The sequence below is a fragment of the Typha latifolia genome, chromosome 2 (assembly GCF_019914945.1).
Source record: "Typha latifolia isolate L0001 chromosome 2, TyphaL0001v2, whole genome shotgun sequence".
In the NCBI taxonomy this organism is placed as follows: Eukaryota; Viridiplantae; Streptophyta; class Magnoliopsida; order Poales; family Typhaceae; genus Typha; species Typha latifolia.
Genome location: NC_133087.1, coordinates 16,282,410 through 16,303,167, shown reverse-complemented (window position 1 = coordinate 16,303,167; position 20,758 = coordinate 16,282,410). Strand labels below are relative to the sequence as shown.

The following is a 20,758-nucleotide window of genomic DNA, read 5'->3' as shown; positions in this document are numbered from 1 at the left end:
AAGTGCAAAAATTTAAGTTAAAATTGAACCAAGCCCTTGCAACAAAGTAAATCACATGTTTCTTCATCCGTGCCATTAGCTAATTCCATTCAAGAAAATGGATGAACTTTTGGTGCATTTCTAATTTGTACAGCAAGAAGCATTATACAGTACTTAGAGGTAGGCATCTCAAGAAGAAGAAGAAGAAAGGTCCAAGTTTATAAGTTGCTACTTCTTTGGCACAGGCCGCTGTCACGATATATATGCCACTTGTGGTATCTCTGATGTCCGGTTATGACCGGCCGCAGTCGAGGAGCATTCGTGCAGTCTGAACAGCAGCACCCTCTTAATTCTTTCACGCATGAGCTGCAAGATCTGATAGAGATGGAAGATTGCTAAATCTCAAGTGGAGTGTGCTTAAAACAGTGTGGCAACTAATTAGAAGGTGACAATAGCTTACAGATAGAGCCGATTGCAGTCGATATTTGCACAATTTCGATGCCTAAAATCAAGCAGCTGTGATTCACATACATAGCATCTTGCAAGGAGACTTCTTTCGGAAATCCGCTGTGCACTTTCCTCAGCATCTTCACCAGGCTTGTAGGTAGAAGGGGGTAAGGAAAGACGCGAATCAAAGACGAATAGATTTCCCACCCATGCAGTAGGACCTTCACTCTTGAGGTAATTAGACACTCCGCCGCGCAGAGTATAAAGGTTGTGGAAACCTTTTTGTCTGAATCAAAAGCCCAGAAAGGGTTAGTGAAAGATTATGATATAGTGGTTTGCGAAAGTAACAAAAAGATTAGATACCTAAGAATTGTAGAATACACATCGCACCGGATCCCACCAGTGCAGTACATTAGTATGTCTGTTTTCTCTTTGTCGATTCCGATCAGAGGATCTGAAGTGTCTATCTGCATTTAGAAAAATAGAATTTTATCTTGCCCAATAGATAAGAAAGAAGATAACGAGAAACATGAAATGAGACTAGCATGACAAGAATAGTAAACTTTCGACTACTCAATCTTCAGCGATCAGCATCGAAAGGCAGAATGGTTGCTATTTCTATTGCATTTCTTCTAAAACAAGCAAAATTTAATTGGAAATTATGCTGGCAATTGTGACAATAAGGCAGGCTTGACAAGATTTTAGGTTGTAATCAGAGTGACAATAAGGACAGGTTAATTACCTGTTTGACCATGAAACATTTTACTTTCCAGTTTCTACATGTAACAAGCAGTTGGGCAAATAGATCACCATGATATCTTAGATCCAGATCAGATCAACTAAAGACAATGTGCTCTCTTCTAGCATAATCTTGCAAAGGAAGATGATAAGAAGCCTATTGGACATGATTAGAAAGCACAGCCTCAAGTCAATAGGATACAAGGCCAGGACACAGAGGTGATGACATAAAAATATCATAATCTCGCGAGTAGAAAAGAGAAAAAGACTCTGGTAGAAGGAAGACGGAGAATGCAGTGTCAATTCCATCTAAAAGGTTTGCATCTTATTGGTACAGATTGAGAACCTCTTAAGTTAAAAACTGTCCTTGTCAATTACATCTACAGGGCTATATGCAGATATTTGTTTAAAACATGACCATACCTCTTGCTCAGAGAGCCCAAAAGAAGTGGTTCTAAAACAATCCACATTAGGGCGCTCAGCTCCTTGAAAATGGCCAATGTCCCACTCATAGCCTGCTTGCAGAAAATTTTGGAAACAAGTAAATAGATAAGTACAAGGTTCCAAATGATCATTCTAGTGCTATCAGTAGAATGGCAAAAGTTAAAACTGACATACCACATATAAGGAGAATAAAGAAAAAGGCTCTGATTATATGAAATAAAGTTGTACTTCTTTACGGTTAATCTTGCATTTGACAGTTCATTAGAATATAATCATCAGATAACATGAGAATAACTATTATATATTAATCTATGACTGAGGACGCAGCTACAATGCCATCTCATGGACATCAAAATATTTCATAGAGGACACCATAATTGACAGCAAAAAAAATATAAATATACTTGCCGTTTCTAACATCCAGTAGCAGAAATTTCCTATTGGAGACTGAACTATCTGTTTCGTGTGAAGGTTTATCAATATTGCTCCTCGCTTGCAACCTTTCCCTCCATTCAGATGGAGTCAGTGGTGTAGCTCGCATTGTTGGTTTCAATAAAGGAAGGTGAGAGATACCTCCTTCCAACTGAAGAATATGGTCCCACAGGTTAATAAATTCTGATGAGAAACATTAAGTAATAATACAATAGCAACCAAAAATCAAATAATGAAATGATAACAAAAGTTATTTATGACCAAGATATTTATGAAATAAACTAATCAATTGAGCTGATGGAATAGAACTGTTGGATGACATAATCGTATTCTAGGTTGTGATGTTTCAAATGCGAAAGTTTTAAAGTGAGGATTTCAGATTATGATAAAGTCCCTGTACAATTTGAGACACCACATATTCATGCACTCCTAATCTAGTGGAAAACATAGTTTTGGGAAGTTGCAAAAATAGCAGGAAGTAATAAATAGTAACGTTGTGTTAGGGCGTCTTTGTCTAGGTGACTGGAGAGAACCTATCTGAGAAAGCAGCACTCTTAGGTACAGTATCACCAATTCAATGTTCATCATGAGCTTTCTGTAAATTGACAAGTAGAAAAAGACATACAAACAATAAAGATCAAAGATCTACAAAAATAAGTTGCTGAACCATCAATTAGCTAGGGAATTCAAAACATCCACATGAATTTGCAAAATAGGCCATGAAGTTAGCCAGGATTTGCTCCTAACATCTGCCTTCTACAAGAGACTTGTGTGTCCCCTCTTCCGAATCATGTACAACCTTTAAGACATCAACCAGACCAGCAACCTACCTAAACAATATGATGCGATGTGTAACTGGAAAAATTAACATCAAGTATGCAAGACTCTGTGCTTGCCAAAAGATATCTATCAAGGATAAGAATGAATGGAGCTTGTGAAATATGCAACACAGGGCAAAACGATGTGTACATGACACCCCTAACATGCAGTGCTGTATACTTATGCATCACTTTGTGTGGGATCACCCATAAACTTCTAACACATCCTTCAACAGATTGTCTTACCTTCTTAAAGGCATCATGCAAGAGAACAAAAAAATCTAATTTAGAGCATTCATGATCTAAAGCCTTCCAAAAAGATCTAGGACTAGTATGCACTAAGAAACAGTTTATATTGCTTGCCTGTACAAGTGAAGGTTTATACCGCAGTTTCAGTCGAGGAAAAGCATGCCCACTTAAAGCTGGTGAAGTCTGGACCAAGATATCAGAAAACCGAGGGTCTTCTTTGAGCCAGTCAACATATGACATCGCATCGTTTTCTGGACCACTGTACTGCAATGATGTTAAACGTTAGCATGAACATATGACCTAGTTATTGACTCCAACACAATTATGAACATAAAAGGAATTCACAACATGAACAAGTGTTCAATTTAACGGAAACTATGATACCAAGTGTGCTTTGGCATCTACTGCATACTTGCTTCTCCAAAACATAAAATGTGATTGCAATCAAAGACTAAGAAAAGTTCTTGATTTAAAATCAAGAAAAGTTACGCCGGAAGAATCTAAGATCCCAGAACAGTCAAAAGCTTAGCTAAAATCACAGAGCAGCTAGGATTCTTTTTTTTTTTTTCTTTTTTTGAAACATTCCATTTTTGATATTTATGACTAATCATTTTGCAAGAAGTTTATAAAGACATGGCTCATGCCAAAAGATTATTTATCAATTTTTTGACTTAAGTATACTTACATTGATACATTCGCTACATTTTTCTTTTATCTGGACATTTCATTTTAGTTTCAAATTCATTGGGACCTCAAATCTGAAACAAAACCATTCTGGCTTTTGTTGCTCTTCCTATTTCCAATTAGAATAGGATAGACCGATAGACATGCAACATTTCAAATAAAAGCTTACCTCTAAGTAGGACGAAATCATTCATTAGTATATTAGTACATTAACATGTCGTATGGACCAAGATGCATATAATACATAAATGTACCTGTGCATTAATCCCTTGCTCATTTACATATATGCGACCATGTATATCACGTCCCTGGTAAGAGCAATGTAGATTATAAGTGTTTCATAGTTACAATTCAATGGTGAAATAGATTCTCAAGTCTTATTTAAGTTAAATTATCTGAGGCTTGAGCCCAATAAAAGAACAAATCAACTTTTATTAAAATAAAATCTAATAAACCAACATTGTTTGCTTAACAAACGCTAAACAGAATGAGTAAAAGATTGCAGATTGCATGAAAAATGAAGCAAACACAATACCAGAACATCTTCAAGACGCTAAGTACACTAGAAAAACCAGACTAAGCTTTCACTAGCCAAATCAGATAACCTAGAGAGTTTTACAACCACAAATCCTTCTTAAGTAAATCATATGCTTCGTTTAATATTCACTAGCTCTGATACATAAATCATAATTGTCAGACCAAAATTTAATTAACACAATAGTAAAGAGATTTTAATCCATATCTAAGTGTACATGCGATTGATTTAGTTTTCCAAAATTTTCTGCAATATCAACATCGACAGAGGTAAGGCAAGGTGCGTAAGAACACCCGTGCCTCTTCTTATGTGTTATCTCCTGGTTCTTATGTGCAGAATCAAACCAAGATACCAACTTGGGCGAATTTTAGAGAACAATTAGTCACGAAAAGAACCGTATAAAAGAGGAAAAGGGATAATAAAACAAAACCTGGAGGAAAGATAGGTGATTGGAGACCTCGGCTTGTGGGTCTTCGATGAACACGAACTTATAGAAGTTGACAACCAAGAAATCGTCCTTGCCCGAGCCTTCCCCTCCGTCAAGATCGCAAGAGGAAGAAAACCCACTTCGCGGTTCGCCTCCCCGCCTCGAGATTGCACGGGAGAAGCAACGGAGACTCCTCGGGCTTCTCCTTCCTCTTACAGGAGAAGATAAATGGACAGGAAAAGAGAAAGAGGAAGGGAATGGAGCTCTGAGATGAAGACAGCAATGACGAGGAATAGAGGAGGGAGATAATAGAAGAAGATGGCCGCGATAACAATGGATGCCGCTCCCTATCGCCATCCTCGACTCGTCGTCTATCTGCAAGGCTACAAATTCGGAGTGGTGGCAGGAATAAAGATGTGAGAGGGAGCCGGAGTGGGAATTTTACATTTAAGTCCTCAAAGTAAATCCTCCGATGGAAATAAAAATCTATATTAGGGCTTTAAATGCAAAAGAACGCGACCAAACCGATGCCGACTTTCATGATTGCATCATTCATATATAATTCGCTCTCTACTAAATTGGATTCTTTCGGAGAGTATCAAGTAGAACTTTTAATTCTATCTACTTTGTCTAATAATTTGATTCATAGATAAGAGATCGAAACATTGAAAAGGGAGTTTTTTAAAGAATAAACGGGCAAAAGCCCAGTTATGAATTAAGAAAAGGAGAATGTGCAAGATTATAAAGTACAAAAGGTTAGAGAAAGCAAGAATGGAGATTGCTGGCTGAGAAGCGAAGAGAGACCCAAAGTGGAAGAATAAAAATCCTATCCTTCCAAAAAGATTGCCGGTAGATAATTTGAAGCTTATCAGCATACAAGTTGCATATCTCTTCAGTGAAGGAGCACTTGAGAAAGATATACTAGATTACTTCTACCAAGTTTGGTCGCCGGAGAAACCTCTTTTTGCAAGGTAGTCCTTTGAAGCAAACAAAAGAAAAAATCTTGACCTTAAATTTTCAAATTCTCGCTGAAAATTTTGATTGAAAGTCTAAAAAGTTCAGAAGATCATAGTAAAATAAGATTAACTGATCACATTTAAGGTTTAGCCTTAAACCAAACAAGGTCTAAGGCATCTGTTACTTATAAAAGCTCTCTTTAGTTTTGTTTGAAGCCAATCAAACTTCTAATTGGCTCACGTTTTGGCTATATTTCGGTCGGTGCCTCTCCTACCCATCTTTTGTAAACGTTCGCCTCAGATCTCAATGTGACTATCGTGATGAATTAATTAAATGAAATCCTGTTACTGTTTATAAAAATAAAAGGGGGGTTTGTCATATATATTATTATACATATATTCTCTTGTCTATCGGCAGGATAAGGAAGGACAATGAGCAGTATTATACTTATCCAACCACCACAACCAATAAAAAAACTAGTACTGCAAACTGTATGAAATACTTTAAAAAAGATTGTCATGCTATATACGAAACCGATTATATAACATATTAATTCTACGTGCATGGATGATCATAATTAGCTGCCTTTCTTGATTGCTTCAATAAAGATTTGGAGGTTAGACTTAGCTCTACAACTAGTTCTCCCCTCCATAACCTCCTCCCTCAACTCCACCACCCTCTGCTTCATCTTCTCCCCCTCTTGCCCTCCCATGACCCTCTCAATGCATTCCTCCACCACACTCCGGTTAGTACTACCGAGCCTCATCCCAATCCCCCAAACTTCCACAATATAAGCACAATTCACAAACTGGTCCCCGGAGATAGGATAGCATAGCATTCTCTGCCCATGTAGTATTGCTTCCAGAGTAGAGTTCCAGCCACAGTGAGTGAGGTAGCAACCCACCGCCCTATGCCGGAGCACCGACTCCTGCGGCGCCCACTCGACCACCTTCCCCCGCCCGGCAACCGTATCGACGTACCCGGTTGGCAGACCGCCTCGCCATGCGTGTTCATCCTTCAACACCCACAAGAACGGCCGGCCCGTCGCCGCCAGCCCTCGCGCTAACTCCTCGATCTCTGCCGGCCCGATCGGACCGACCCAGCTGCCGAACGACACGTAGATCACTGACTGAGGTGGCTGCTTGTCCATCCACTCGATGCAGCTCAAGTCGGCATCCCACATACTTGGATTGCTCTGCTGGTTTACTTCATCAGCATGCTTGTTGCTGTTGTTGGCTAGTAATGGACCTACTTCAAGGATGCGTGTGTCATGACCAAGGTGTTCGACGAAATCCCCGCCTCCTGGAGCTTCTCCAGGGAAGGAGTTGATGAGGATCCAGTTGAGCGTTCTTACTCTCTCGAGAGTCCATAGCCAGAAGGCGAATCTTGATCTCTGTGAGGCCGAGTTGCCCACCAGCCATGGCAAGTCCTTTGTGCTTAGCTTCGCTTGGGTTGGTAGTTGGAGTTCTTCTACAATTAGCTGTTGGCGGCAGTGGAGCTGAGGGTGGAGAGGCATTCCTGCCATCATCCATCACAATTACAAAGCAATAAACAACCTAGGTTTGCAAAGTTTACACTCCTCTTTCTATAATAAGTTATAGTACTACAACAATCTTTGGGCAAGATCGGTGATGACGTGATTGATATCCATGACGCAAATTAAGAACTAAACAATCTTTAGATTAGGCTCTTGCAAACTTCAAGAAAACGGAAGAAATAATTTTGTCCCATTCTTTAGTGCCAAGCATCTCATCCTCCAATAACTAGTGATTGCCATGGCTGTAATCAATTCAATTATTCGGCTCTCTTTTACATGGGCGTAGAATAAACTCATTGACTTGGCATCTGGGCCAGCCAAGAATCACTGCTTGTTAATTAGCAGGAAACCATCCCATGTTAACTTAAATTCTCTGTAAGGAAGGTGTCCGTCGAGTAAAGCACCTCATCCTCCAAAGTCAACTAGAGAAGGGGGGAAAATTTTAAGGAAGATAAGAAAAAATAACAACAGGGACAGCTCTCTGCAATCTATCTCACATGGGTTCGAAAAATTCCAATCCGTTATTCTAAACAAATATGTCGTACTCCTCAAGAACATGCTTGCATGAAAAGAAACCCCTTAAGTAACCTCCTTGACAACAACTAGGGTTGACCAAGAAATAATTAAAAGCATTTAGAAAGGGAAAAGAAAATTCTAAGAGAATTTAATGGTGTAGATATTAGTCACGCATTAATTCTAGATCTCACATGCATGAACCGAGTACCTCTTATAATATGCTTGATATGCACTTATTTTTAGCAGTAGATCCATAAACGCGTCATCCTGCTTCGGATTTTACTCTTAAGCAAGCTTTAACAAGATATATGCAGTACAACTTTGTTGCGTTTCGTTTGTCTGAATTGCAAGGTAGATGCAGTAGTACAGTATATGCTGCTTTCATGCATGAGCAATCAAATGGGCCTACGTGAATTAAAGCACAGCTGTAGGTTTTTTATTTATATCTCAGTAGCATAAAATTAGGTAGGTACGATGAATTATTACTTCTTACCACACTCAGAGATGAAGCCCTTCCTCATCAGCTCCGGTATCGCCGAGATTATCCGATAGGTCGCGAACATCGCCGGCCAGAACCCGGCGACCGGCACGCCGCACCGCTCGGCGACTGGGATCGCCCACGAGGCGAGGAGGTCCACCACAACGCACGCCGCCGGCTCCGGGCCGACTCCCCTTAGCAGGTCCTCTAGGTGAGCCGGCATGTGGGCCTCCATGGCGCCAACGATCGTTGCGAAATCCTTCGGGGAGTCTCCGTCGCCGAGGCCGCTGGGAATCGACGCGAGCGCCACCCGGGCGTCCGCACGGTCGGCTATCCGGCGGTGGATGAAGTCCGGGCAGGCGACGGTGGCCGCAAACCCGCGGGCCTCGAAGGCGAGGGCCAGGTGTAACATAGGTGTTACATGGCCCTGCGCCGGAAATGGTACCAGAATTATTTTGCCCTGAACTCCTATTGCTCTCATATTCTCTTTCCGAAAGAACAAAATTTTCCTCACACTCTTATCTTAATCTCTCTGTGTATAATATATATATATATATAGAGAGAGAGAGAGAGAGAGAGAGAGAGAGAGAGAGAGAGAGAGAGAGGACAGGTTACGATGGATCGAAGTATATGGGAATGGGATCCATGTTTGAACTAATAGTAGCAGTCACATGAAACACATGCCCCCACTAAGAGTGGCAATTTTTCTTCTTTTTCCAAGGTTTCTTTTGGACTTTTTAAATTCTAGATCACTTTGTTAGGCATAAGAGCAGTAAGTGGCTAACTGATTAGCTAATCATGATCGGAATCCAGAGTATTATAAGATCTCGACAGATGATTCAGGTGTTCGTCTCTGTGTAACTTGTGCTTGATTAAGTTTTATGAAATATTTTTTATTAGACTTTACAGTGTATTAAAAATTAGGGATCTTCCGTCCTGACTCCTGGATGCAGGAATTTATTTATTGTTGACTGTGGCTAGCTACAATTTAGGCGAAGGTAGGTCTTGTTATTTATTATGGTATTTGAGCACAATAGCTTTTGCAAAAGGGTTTGGTGGAAACAGACCAAATTGAGACGTGTGAAGGGATAATTTCTTTGTGGGCGTCTCGTCTTCTTTTAAACAAGGAAAGGGCTAGATTACAATTTTAATATATATATATATATATATATATATATAATATAGATATATGTTTTGATAATTATTGAAGACCAGTACTTCCTTTGACTATGTTACAAGAAGAAGAGCAAGAGTGGAATAAAACCGGGCACACTGTGACCATGCAAATATTGCATGTGAACATTTTCCCGTAGAGAATATACGTAAAGGCTCCCGCGACCATGGAAAAAATATATTCTAATGTTTATTTTATAAGTTGGTGTTGGTGGTGTCATAATACTGTAGCAACGTGTTAAGTGTTAATTACTAAAAGAATTATACCACCGTTACCAATGCCGGCAGACTTATTAATTATCTATAATTACGTATGGAGCTGACCCCAGAGGAAGTCTTCGCCTTTCACTGTGATACAAATGCAAGTGAAATTCTAAATTTGATTTAATAGAAAATGTTAACAATAATAATAAGAAAAAGAATTAGGAAAATTACATTTAAACACCCTTTATTCGGCATTTATTACGCATGGATGTAGCTTCGTGGAGACATCCATGCGTAATATTAGGTAGGCTTTTCAAGTTCAAGTTCCTTATGTCGATTGGCCGATCCCCAATAAAGCAATTAACGAGAGATCTTATTCACAGAGGATATTGTATTAATGAGAAAAGGCAACAGCTAATTAAGCTTAATTAGCTCCTTTAATTATATAACAAGCAAAGTAACGAGCAGTACTAGTTTGAACTTCACACATGTTGACATATACAACAAATTCATAAAACGTAAACCAATTCCAATAACGTAGAAAAATATTGTAGACGTACGTACGCAGCTAGTTAGCTAGGCTCTTCTATGAGTTGACCACAAGGTTAAGCTTGAGGGCTTCGTCTCTCCTCGTGAGCGTGACCTTCAAGCCGTGCTTCATGTACATGGTCAACGCCATCTTGGGGGCAACGGGGTGGTTGTCGACCACCTTGACGTGGTAACGGTGGAGAATGGAGGCGGCGGCGAACTTCATCTGGTAGTAGGCGAAGTCCTTCCCCAAGCACAGCCGCGGGCCACCGTTGAACGCCGTGAACTTATACGCCGACTCGCTCATGAACCGGCCGTCGCGGAGCCACCGCTCCGGCTTGTAGTCCCGGCAGTCCGGGCCCCAGATGCTCTCCATCCTCCCCATGGCGTAGATGGCGTAGATGACCTTCGTCCCTTTCTTCAGCACTGTGCCATCCGGGAATACCTCATCCTCCACAACCTGATTATTTTTTAAAAATAATAATAATAAAAGATAAGATTGAAAATTTTTGTTTAACTTTTTCTACACGTCATTAATATTCTCAATCAATCAATGCAACTCCCCATTAACGTGTACAAACCTTAATTGGCTATTAATACGTTCTCGATTCAAATCCCAATATTGGAATATTAAGCCGAAGTGCTCGTCCTTTTCCAACTTCCATCGTCTCTTTAGTACGGTACGTTAACCCCACTGGAATTGGCTAGGTATCGTATCTTTTAGTACAAGTTAGTTCCAACTACCAACCAGCGCAAATGAACTCTTCGACACGAAACTCTCCTGCTATATTAGTATGAACTACGTATATCCTAACTTAGCCAGGTTATATTATACTTATCATAAGCGTCTAGTTACCTCTTAGACTATTAAAAACATAACTAACTGCTCAAATTAATCAAAGTTATAAAATAAATAAACAAATAAAAACTCTCATAGTAGATTTCGATCTTCGTAAAAATCAAATCCTCCCTTCAATCAGAATACTAAATGTTTTTCTGTTTGTTTGTTTGAATAGTTCGTCTAAGCTAAAAGTTGAACTTAAATTAAATAAATAAAGAAATGAGTTTAAAAGACCATTCACATATGTACGTACGTATATGTGTATATATATATATATATATATGACTAGTTATAGTTTACGCATGGCGACGTACGTACCTCCTTGTGATCCACCGGCACCGACGGGTAAAGCCGGAGCGCCTCCGACAGCGCGGCTTGCAGATACTCCATCTTCTTCACCTCCTCCGGCTTGAAAACCAACTCCTCATCCCCATTAGTCTTCTTATCCCTCCCTTCCAGTATCATCTTGATCTCTTCAACGATCTTATCCTCTACCTCTGGATTCTTATTCAGCAACCAGAAGAACCACGCCAGCGCCACCGACGACGTGTCGCGTCCGGCGAGTATAAAGTTCACGCAGATGTCCCTCAAGAACTTGTCCGAGAACGCAGCGCCGCCCTCGTCCTTTTGCTTCATGAACACCGTCAGGAGGTCCGGCCTTGCGTTGTCTCTCGCGTTCGACTCTATCTCCTTCTTCCTCGTCTCGATCACCTCGTACGCGAACTCATCGACTTGCTTCAGAGATCTTTTTAAGCTCCTCTCGCTGCCGAGGTCCACGGCCCGTAACGCCTTCCATATCGCCGTCGGCGTCACGAAGCGGATGGTGGTGGCCTCGGTGGCGTCCTCGAAAGCCTTGGCGAAGGGTATTTTCGGTAGTCCCGGCTGGAGGCAACCGGGGTCGATGCCGAAGGCGATCATGCAGACGTTGTCGAAAGTTAGTCGTAATAAAACGTCTTGGAGATCGATGACTTCGTTGGTTTTGTGCGCAGAATCGAGCACAGGGAGGAGCCTCGAGTGCACGAGCTCGATCAGGGATCGGACGGTCATCGATCGGAACTCGGCGGAGTGGAACTCCAAGCTCGCCGCCTTGCGCTGCGTCCGCCACGTGTCGTCGTCGGCGCTGAAGATACCGTCGCCGAGGAGATCTTTCATCGTGCTGCGGAAGTAGTCGCCCTTGGGGAAGCTGGCGAATTTAGTCTTGAGGAGGTGCTCGAGGTTGCGGGGGTCAGCGGTGACGACGCAGTGGAGGTTGGTCATCCACGGTCCCCGGAATGTGAACGTGCCGCCGCGCTCCTCCAGCACGTGCGTTATCCACTCGTACATGTCGTGCCGGAGGCCGAGGAGGAGCGAGGGGAGCATGCCGATGACCGGCCACGTCGCCAGGCCCTCCCGCTTGCGCTGCCGTAACGAGTGGATGGTTAAGAAGATGGAAAAGGCTAGAAGAACCTCCACGGTTCGGACCTCCGGTAGTAGCCGGAGAAAGCTAAGGTTGGCGGTGGAGAGTGTTGTCTGGTTGCCTGAGTTCATTGTGCTTGTGCAGTAGTAACTAAGCAGGAGAAGAAGGGCATGGTAGAAGTGTGATAGCTCTCCCAGTTATATATAAGACTTGGAAGTGTACAAAAATTAGTTTTGACCGTTTGATTTGGTGAGCTGAAAGCTAGCAAGGTGGGTGAGAGTGGTGTGAGGGAGAGAAGAGGATGAGAGGATGGATATTAGGTGTGACGTTAATATGGTGGCCAAACACAACTGCCTTAAATTAAGTGTTCTAATGGATGCGTAATTAATTAAATCTCTTTGTCCAGGGTAGTGAGATCTCTACATAACTAGTTCCACGATTGACAAAGGTTATAAGTTGTATCAATCATATACATTAAAGCCTGCCTATCAAGTCCATTTGAAAAAGAGTGGCAGAATTTGGAACAGGATCTCTAATTAATTACTGCGAGATTATTGACTTTAGTGTCAGAAGATTAATTTCGTCTTGCTTTCTCTTACTCTTTCCAGGTGGTTGGACCATCATTGTCGCAGGTTTCTTGTTAGTTTTAGTAGTTGTGCTGGCTTGCAAGGTAAATAGGCTCAGATGTGGATTTGTTGAAGACTAGTACATATGCCCTTCTTGTGTTGAAGTACATAAAATCTTTGCAACTGTTTCAAGTCAGAGAAGATTAGCTCGTAAATCTCCACCAAACACCTACTAGATTATATATTATAAGTTCAACGAAATAGATCTTGCAAAAAAAAGCAAAAAAAATAAAATAAAATCGATATGAAGTATCAAGTACTATAATTAATGACAATTGATCCTAGATAATGAGGTGGTCGATGATGTGAACTTAATATTAATTAAAGGCAAGTTGCTTGCCTCAGGTCAAGCACGAGAAAGCTTGACAGGCTTGGGTGACCCACCTTATGTAAATAATGTTTTATTTCTCTTCTCGACTCCTACTTAAGCCCTTTTTAACAAGATGAAACAATTAACAAACTAGTTTTCTCCGATTGCAAATTATCACCATGATCATCAAATCTTATCCACCTTTCTCAATTGCATTAGATAGCTTACAATTCAACACCACATCCAAATACTTGATCAACAAGGTACAACGACAGCACAGAGGAGAATTCCTGCCATGCAGGAGCTTGAACACACTGCATGCATGCAGCCTAATTAAGCTGAGAGAAACGTGAGGAAGGCAGAGATCTGCCTCCGAGAAAGTGCGAAAAGAGCGAAAGTGAGCGGTCCGGTGCAAAGACCGGCACTTGGTGGCCAGCCCCCCTCACCGTGGCGAAGGTCAGTCCTTTCTCGTACTCCACAACCCATCCTGCCACTTGCTCCTTGTAGTACCATGGCCGCCATCCTCCCCATCCTTTCCTCTTCCTCTTCTCCTTAGCATGAAGCTTCATGGCGTTTATGCTGTACCTCGTCGAAGTCACCGGTACCCTGCCGTCGGTGTCTCCGCTTCACCATTAGAAATTTAACACATGGAAGTTTGTTAGATAAAGAATTTTCTTCACGAGGTCTGGGAGGATGAAGGTGTTTGATATGGTTTTGTACCTGTAGACCCAGATGTGGATACCAGCATTCATGAGCTTCTTGAGTACAGGGAGTACACTGGAAGGGGAGTCGTTCCATTTGTGTATAATCTCACTGCACCATAATGGAATTAGGATCATTACTAATTTACTATGATATAATTATGTGTCTAAGGAATAACTAATATCTTCTGGCTAACTTATACTTAGGGCCTTTTGGTGTCTACTTATTAAAGACCAAGGCAATTAAGCCAATTGCTGAGGGGCTTATGGGGATTGGAGAGTATTAATGGTATAGGAATTCAGTCTGGTTGTAATTGGGGTCAGCTTGCAGCAAAGCAGAGAACAGAAAGAAGTAAATATAGGGGAGGTCATAAATAGGCTTCATAATAATACAAATATATATATATATATATGCAAGACCCGGAGATATAAATGCATCAAAAGAGACAATACGACCACTGCTTATGAAGATGAATTACTAACACTGTAGAAGAAGCAGGTCAATCAATATATGATATTAATGCATTCAGTAAAAATCTTGAATAGAGAGGGAGAGAGATTGACCTGCAGGGGGAGTATGCGTAGGTGAGATGGGTCAGGTTGGCATGCAGAGCTCTCTGCACATCTTCTCTGTTAAAATACTTCTTCACGTAGTCCTCTGTGCATGGATCATAACCTGCAGGCATACTCCTTATGCCATGCCACTGCTCCTGAATTCGTTCCCAAAAAAAAAAAACCCTCAACCCAAGTTTATCATATTTTGTATGTTGATTTATTACCTAACAACTTACTAACTCATAGTTTCTACACGTAAGAGAAGAGTATACCACAGCTTACATGTTGAGAGAAGAGATGAGGGGCCGCGCGGAGCTTGGAAGAGCGTCGAGAACTAGATAAGGAGGAAAGACAGATAGGAGTGTAGATGCTATAAATGTCAATGTCATCGTAGGCTTGGAGGAAGGCTTTTACAGCAGGAGAGCAAGCCTTGCTCGGTTTCCCTCCCTCTTCTTCCTCCTTGAAAGAGTCGCACTCTTTTCGCACGGCAGAGTAGAGCTCATCTGATATAATGGCATGGCTCCATGCGTACTCCACCATCCCAAGTTGATCCGTCTCATCGTTCAGCACTGCGTTGCCAATCTAAAGAGCAGTAAAAATTAGTAAAGTTATTTAATAGGTAACCTAGTGATATGCTTTAGGTGTTAAAACTAAAGAAGAAACAGATCGAATACAGCTTTGGTACTCGGAAATGGAGTTTTTTTTAATGGAATCTTCTTTTCGTGTGCTCTTTTCCTTTTACTTCCTTTACTAATTAAAAAGAAGAGAGAGTGCATCTCCTTTGTTCTTTACATTTTTTGCTTCACTACTATGTGGAAGTAATAGTTAAGTAAAATAATATAACGTAATCTTACCATGAAACCTTTGAGGTTGATATATGTGCCCTTGGTCGCTTCCTTGTTTCCTTCAAAGATACTCTCTGCAAGTTGGGGAACATAATGCCCTGTGGAGAATATAAATATAATTAAGGACAAGATTTGTTAGAAGCCATGTACTTATCTAAATCTTGTTTAAACTTTAAAATCGATGAGTATTTAGTTATTCTACCAGCGTAGCTCTCTCCTGCTATGAAGAAGTCATGGGACTTGAACCTGGGAAATTTTCTGAACCAATTTTGAAGAAAACTGTACGAATCTTCTGCAGTGATACGATCTCCAAGCTCCTTCAAATCCAGGGATCGATTTGTGTAGGAGAAGCCTACTCCAACAGGAGCCTCCAAGAACAGGAGGTTTGCCACTGTCATGAACAAGTTTTTATTCATACAGATTAACACAAGGAGAATAAATGGAAAGGTAATCAGCATTGTTCTAGCAAAAAAGACTGTGATTAAGGGAATAAGTGTTTGTATGCTTGCCCTTATTCCAGGAATAAGCATTGAGTGTGAGGTTTGGCCCATTGCTGCGTACTAGAAATGGACCCAATTCCTGAGCAGCCCCATATGCTACAGATGAGCATCCAGGTCCTGCATGCATTATAATCCAATTACGTTTGTATCAGCAAGAACAAGAACGTATGTTAACTGGCTGAGGAAATTCTTAATAACAAATGAATCATGAAATAATATTTGCTTAATAAGATAACAGACTACACGATCTTTTGCTTTGATTTTTGGTACTTCAAGCAGAGCAAAAAAAGAAAAAAGATAAAAGAGATTTAACGCATCTTAATAAGAGTATTATAGTCATAAACACTAGCCATTATACAAATATGAGAGTATGTGGACTAAGCCATGAAGACATTTGACTCACTAGCTAAAATGAATCTCTCTACTCTATAATGACAGCACTACATCCCATACATGAGCCATACTTTTAACATCATGTCATTTTTCAAGTAATTGCCCTCTTGTCTTGCCTCTCTTGCAAAGCGTGTGCACATGCAGTGAGAGACAGAAAGAAGAATGGGTGTCATAGTAAAGTATTAAACTAAAGCATAAAGAACCCACCTAGTATATTAAAATATACACCACACTCTGATGCTGGAGGCAATTGTGTCTGCTTTTTACCATCTACCACACAGTTGGACCTTCTCATCTGTCTGGATAAGGACCAGATGGATACTTCTGCTGCTATCTCATAAACATATTCTTTTATTAATCTTTTGATGGTACAATTAGATCTTTATCCCCAACACTTATTTCTATTGGTCCCTCTTGCCGTGGAGAGTGGCAAAGCTTCTCAAAGAGAGACTGCTAGCAACAAAGGCTGCAGCTTTTGTGGATATAGTACTAGAAACTGAATGATGCATTTTTCACTCCATAGAATGTGTTGACTAATTATTCATGACCTTTAAGCATAATGAATTTGACAGAAATTTATGCCAGTGTGGTGATACTTGCATATATGACACTTTAGAAGGATAAATCTACTAAAAAAGAAAACAAATCCTTTTTGTCTTTTGGATTTTTTTTTTTTTTGCTGTTATTATCACTACCCAAATCAAATTTTTGGGCTCTCTCGACTTTGGCAATATTGGCGACGGACTACCTGACCTCAACGCACTGCTAGAAAAAGCAATCGGTTTGCAGAGTTGGAATATCCTACACTAAAGTTGCTTCTTTTTAAATTGTCCAACCCGCGACAAAACCGAGAAAAGAACGAAATCAAAGCACTAAATGCAAATCTAAATTCAGATCCGAAACTAAGACTGCAAACTGGAGAAGGCAATTTTGAAATTTGGAAAAGAGAAGAGAGGGAGAGATGAGATTTAACTGACCTCCGTTGAGCCAGAGGACGAGGGGCTTCTCCTCCGGCTCTTGCTCCGCCTCGAAGAACCAATAGAAGAGAGACTTCCCCTCCTTGCGCCCCACCCCCACGTAGCCAGCGTAGTGCCGAAAACCCACCGCCGGTGGCTCGCCGGGGAGTCCTCGGACGAGGTCGGCTTCCCCTCCAGCGCTCCGCATTCCCTCCAGTGTTACGGCCATGGCCAAGAAGACCACGACCCAGAGGAAAGTAGCCATCTCTCTCTCTCTCTCTCTCTCCCTTCCTCTTTCTTCTTTATTTTTTTTTGGGGACGGAGAACAGAGAGGGAGGTAGGGGGAAGTGGGGAGGGAAGAGATTTTAAATGGACTTAAAAGATTTAGAATAGATCTTTTGCATTTGCGTCCCTATAAAACTTTAATTTATGTAATATGTCTCCAATTGTCCCATGTGAGGTCCCTCCCCCCCCCAATCTGAGGGGCATGCACACGTAAGCACGTTTATAACCTTTATTTAAAGAGGTTATAAATTGTCCTATAAAAGGTGCCTCGATAATAAACTCGTAGGGTTATAAATGCAAAAAGGCAAAAAAAAATTTAAGGGGCTGATTTGCTTTAAAATAAATTGAGCTTTATTATATGGGATTCTCGTCCGGGGATAGCGTGTCACGACTCACGTGTTTCTGCAACTAGTCAGCTACTGTTGGATAAATGGATGTGAACAGGTTGTATTAATCCGGTACGACTATTTTGGATTTTAGTGTGCAAAAGATTGATGTGCATATTTAATATATGATTATTAGATAAATTTCAATCACATGCGGGGATAGCTCAGTTGGGAGAGCGTCAGACTGAAGATCTGAAGGTCGCGTGTTCGATCCACGCTCACCGCAATTACCTTTAAATTTTGGAATTAAAGAAAAAACAAAATATTTACAAACTGCCCCCATGCAGGATCGAACTACAGACCTTCAGTTTACAAGACTGACGCTCTACCACTGAGCTATAGGGGCAGTTGTCGTTTGAAATTTTTCATATTAAATAGATATATCTTTTCCACTAATAATTTCTCTTATTAAATAACTGCCTTCCGGTGTGCTGAGATGCTTTCCTCGGCCTAAGCGGCGCCGAGTTCACATGCAGTGAGACCTCCCTAGTCTTCAACCTCACATGGTGATGCCTCCCACTCTCACGTCTCCTTGCTCTGGAGCTCATCCTCTTCGGATAAAGAGACCTCCGCATCCGATCTCTCCTCCTCTCCCTAACCGATCTCCGCCGCCTGATCACTCTAAAGCTTCCATGATCATCTTCTGAAGAGTCATCATCTACTTCTTCACCGTAACTTGAACTGAGCTCTTCTTCCACGTCTTCAAACCGACGGCGATAGACGCGCTTCGTGTTCCTTAACTTGTACCAGAGGAAGCATGTCATCTCTTCCATTGCAGCCCAGTAGGTGGAGCATGCAGCCCATGTCATCTTGCAGAGGCTTCTCCCTATGCATTGGATTATGCCGACTTTGAACAGGAGGTAGACAAAGAGCAGAGCTGGAACACATACCAAAGAATAACTTAACATAGTGTTGGCATATATAGAGTTTGTCACATATTTTCAGATGGTATTAGAGAAGTGCATACTTATGTAGGTGAGGACCAACACCATGAACAGTCTGACCAAGCTTGATACGCATAGATGCTCAATGAAGCAGATGATGTCCCATGTTCCAGAGCAGATGCCTCTTGAAAGAATTTAAATAAGATATATATAATAGTGTCAATTTTCGACAAACAATTATACAAAACCTCGTAGTAATAATTAAGAACTTGACTGCAATATATAGCATCGTCTCATACTCGCAATTCGCGCCAAATATGGTCTTAAATGGAGCGGCAAATGCATTGCCTACAGCAGCACCGAGGCCTCCTGCAGCTTTGCTGATGACTGTTCCCATTGTTAGAAGCAGTAGCCCATTCCTTTTTCCTTCTCGCAACTCAATCAAATATTTCCCCTGTTGCACTAATTTGTGCTTAATTAAAGAAACTCAATTCATATCATGATCAAACTTGAGCAAGAAGTTTCTTTTTAAAATTAGACTCTAATATATCTATTTCTGATGCGAGTTTCTCTCATCTGAAGTTATAAAGTATAAACAATTTCTTGAAAATTTTCTAACCTTCTATAAATAGGAAATAGAGAGAACTTTCATGGACTTTCATGATAGACAGTAAATAATTAAGGACTGCGAAAGAAGAAAACTTGACGAAGTGATTCATTAGGAAACCACCCACACTTGAATGCCCAAGAGGAGGATGAGTAGAAAGAAAGAAACAAAAGAAAGCAGAAGAAATTACAATCAACAATAGAGGAAGAGGAAGGGGAAATCACGGGGAAGTTTTACTGCGTTAATACCAACCTTCGCCACCAAGCGACCAATGGATCAATTCTGGAGTAATTGTAAGGCAGAGAAATATTTCTTCAGAAAAGAGAGAAGAGGAAACGGTTTGGTTTCCATTTGACATGTTTTCCTGCCGTTTGATTTGCAAACGACGGTTGACATGATTTTTAACCGTTAACGAGTGATATTTTCGATAAGAGCATTCGCACTGGAGCCCCTCATCAATCGCACATACCCAACCTCATCGACACCCTCATGACTCATGAGTACTCCAATGTGATTAGCTCCACATGCATTATTGCATGCCTTTGTCAAAAGAAGTCTCTCTCCTACCTTTGATTTGTGTCAGCTCAACCATCTCCTCCTTTTTCCCATCCCCCATCCCTTTCTTTTCTGGATCTCACCCACTTACACATGGCTAGTAGTTCAATTTAGAGAAGCACTGTCCCCTTCTCCCACTCTTGCCTGTTCCCCTCCCCTGCTTTGCTGGCCTAATTGACATATTCACGTAATTAATCCAAACACATAGCTAATCACTTGCCTTTTTTTTTTCTTTCTTTCTTTTGGTGTGTGTGTGTCCTATTCCTACAGTCACTGTTGTGGAATTGGATATTGCTTTCTAATGCTAAAGTGCAGTACCTTTGGTCCACTGGATTGGAAGGGACCGAGACATGGAACATGGCCAGAGGCATGAACTACTTAGAGGATGGACCATGCCATCTCTAGATTTGAAGAGAATTCTTCATTATTGATGTTCTATGTTATAATAACTTCTACCCGTTTACATAACAGGTTTGATCTAAAGTAGTATCTATTTTCATATAAATCCTCTTATTATTTTTTTTTTCGTGTCACATTAACTCTAGTAACTATATATAACTTTGAAAATGCCTGGTATCATTAGTAGTTGTTTATTTCATTATTATTTAATATTTTTTATCCAAGTAGTCAGGAATAAAAAATATTAAATAGTTGAATGAGTCAAAGTGTCACTTCTATAAGAAAATGAATAATAATTTATTAGGTTTAGTTGTAATTAAACAATAATATACGGTGTTAAATGAGTTAGTTTCGAATTAGGGAGTGTTATATT

At 40.8% G+C, this 20,758-nt stretch overlaps 5 protein-coding genes and 2 non-coding genes across 7 annotated transcripts; 1 reads left to right on the top strand and 6 right to left on the bottom strand.

The window, feature by feature from the left end:
* Nucleotides 1-11: 11 nt before the first annotated feature.
* Nucleotides 12-5,153, bottom strand: LOC140781148 (rhodanese-like domain-containing protein 8, chloroplastic). The gene is made up of 8 exons (XM_073126968.1): nt 4,757-5,153; nt 4,046-4,099; nt 3,222-3,371; nt 2,017-2,191; nt 1,588-1,679; nt 790-893; nt 440-712; nt 12-354 (listed from the first exon to the last, which is right to left on the bottom strand). Exons 1-8 carry the CDS (start codon nt 5,108-5,110, stop codon nt 198-200), a joined length of 1,359 nt encoding a protein of 452 aa, XP_072983069.1. The 5' UTR covers nt 5,111-5,153; the 3' UTR covers nt 12-197.
* Nucleotides 5,154-6,178: 1,025 nt separating this feature from the next.
* LOC140782216 (UDP-glycosyltransferase 82A1) lies at nt 6,179-8,979 on the bottom strand. The gene is made up of 2 exons (XM_073128683.1): nt 8,257-8,979; nt 6,179-7,228 (listed from the first exon to the last, which is right to left on the bottom strand). Exons 1-2 carry the CDS (start codon nt 8,720-8,722, stop codon nt 6,288-6,290), a joined length of 1,407 nt encoding a protein of 468 aa, XP_072984784.1. The 5' UTR covers nt 8,723-8,979; the 3' UTR covers nt 6,179-6,287.
* A 1,012-nt stretch (nt 8,980-9,991) lies between these two features.
* On the bottom strand, nt 9,992-12,827 carry LOC140781799 (cytochrome P450 86B1-like). Its single transcript, XM_073128015.1, has 2 exons — nt 11,306-12,827; nt 9,992-10,606 (listed from the first exon to the last, which is right to left on the bottom strand). Exons 1-2 carry the CDS (start codon nt 12,512-12,514, stop codon nt 10,205-10,207), a joined length of 1,611 nt encoding a protein of 536 aa, XP_072984116.1. The 5' UTR covers nt 12,515-12,827; the 3' UTR covers nt 9,992-10,204.
* Nucleotides 12,828-13,499: 672 nt separating this feature from the next.
* On the bottom strand, nt 13,500-17,654 carry LOC140782828 (serine carboxypeptidase-like 35). Its single transcript, XM_073129635.1, has 8 exons — nt 17,291-17,654; nt 15,930-16,037; nt 15,623-15,811; nt 15,430-15,518; nt 14,858-15,157; nt 14,585-14,730; nt 14,040-14,132; nt 13,500-13,943 (listed from the first exon to the last, which is right to left on the bottom strand). The coding sequence occupies exons 1-8, from the start codon at nt 17,532-17,534 to the stop codon at nt 13,649-13,651; spliced, it is 1,464 nt and encodes a 487-aa protein (XP_072985736.1). The 5' UTR covers nt 17,535-17,654; the 3' UTR covers nt 13,500-13,648.
* Nucleotides 17,655-18,093: 439 nt separating this feature from the next.
* TRNAF-GAA (transfer RNA phenylalanine (anticodon GAA)) lies at nt 18,094-18,166 on the top strand. The gene has a single exon. It is a non-coding gene; the product is annotated as a tRNA-Phe (tRNA).
* On the bottom strand, nt 18,134-19,823 carry LOC140782829 (uncharacterized). The gene is made up of 4 exons (XM_073129636.1): nt 19,684-19,823; nt 19,124-19,278; nt 18,908-19,008; nt 18,134-18,817 (listed from the first exon to the last, which is right to left on the bottom strand). Exons 2-4 carry the CDS (start codon nt 19,219-19,221, stop codon nt 18,333-18,335), a joined length of 684 nt encoding a protein of 227 aa, XP_072985737.1. The 5' UTR covers nt 19,222-19,278; nt 19,684-19,823; the 3' UTR covers nt 18,134-18,332.
* On the bottom strand, nt 18,215-18,286 carry TRNAT-UGU (transfer RNA threonine (anticodon UGU)). The gene has a single exon. It is a non-coding gene; the product is annotated as a tRNA-Thr (tRNA).
* Nucleotides 19,824-20,758: the final 935 nt, after the last annotated feature.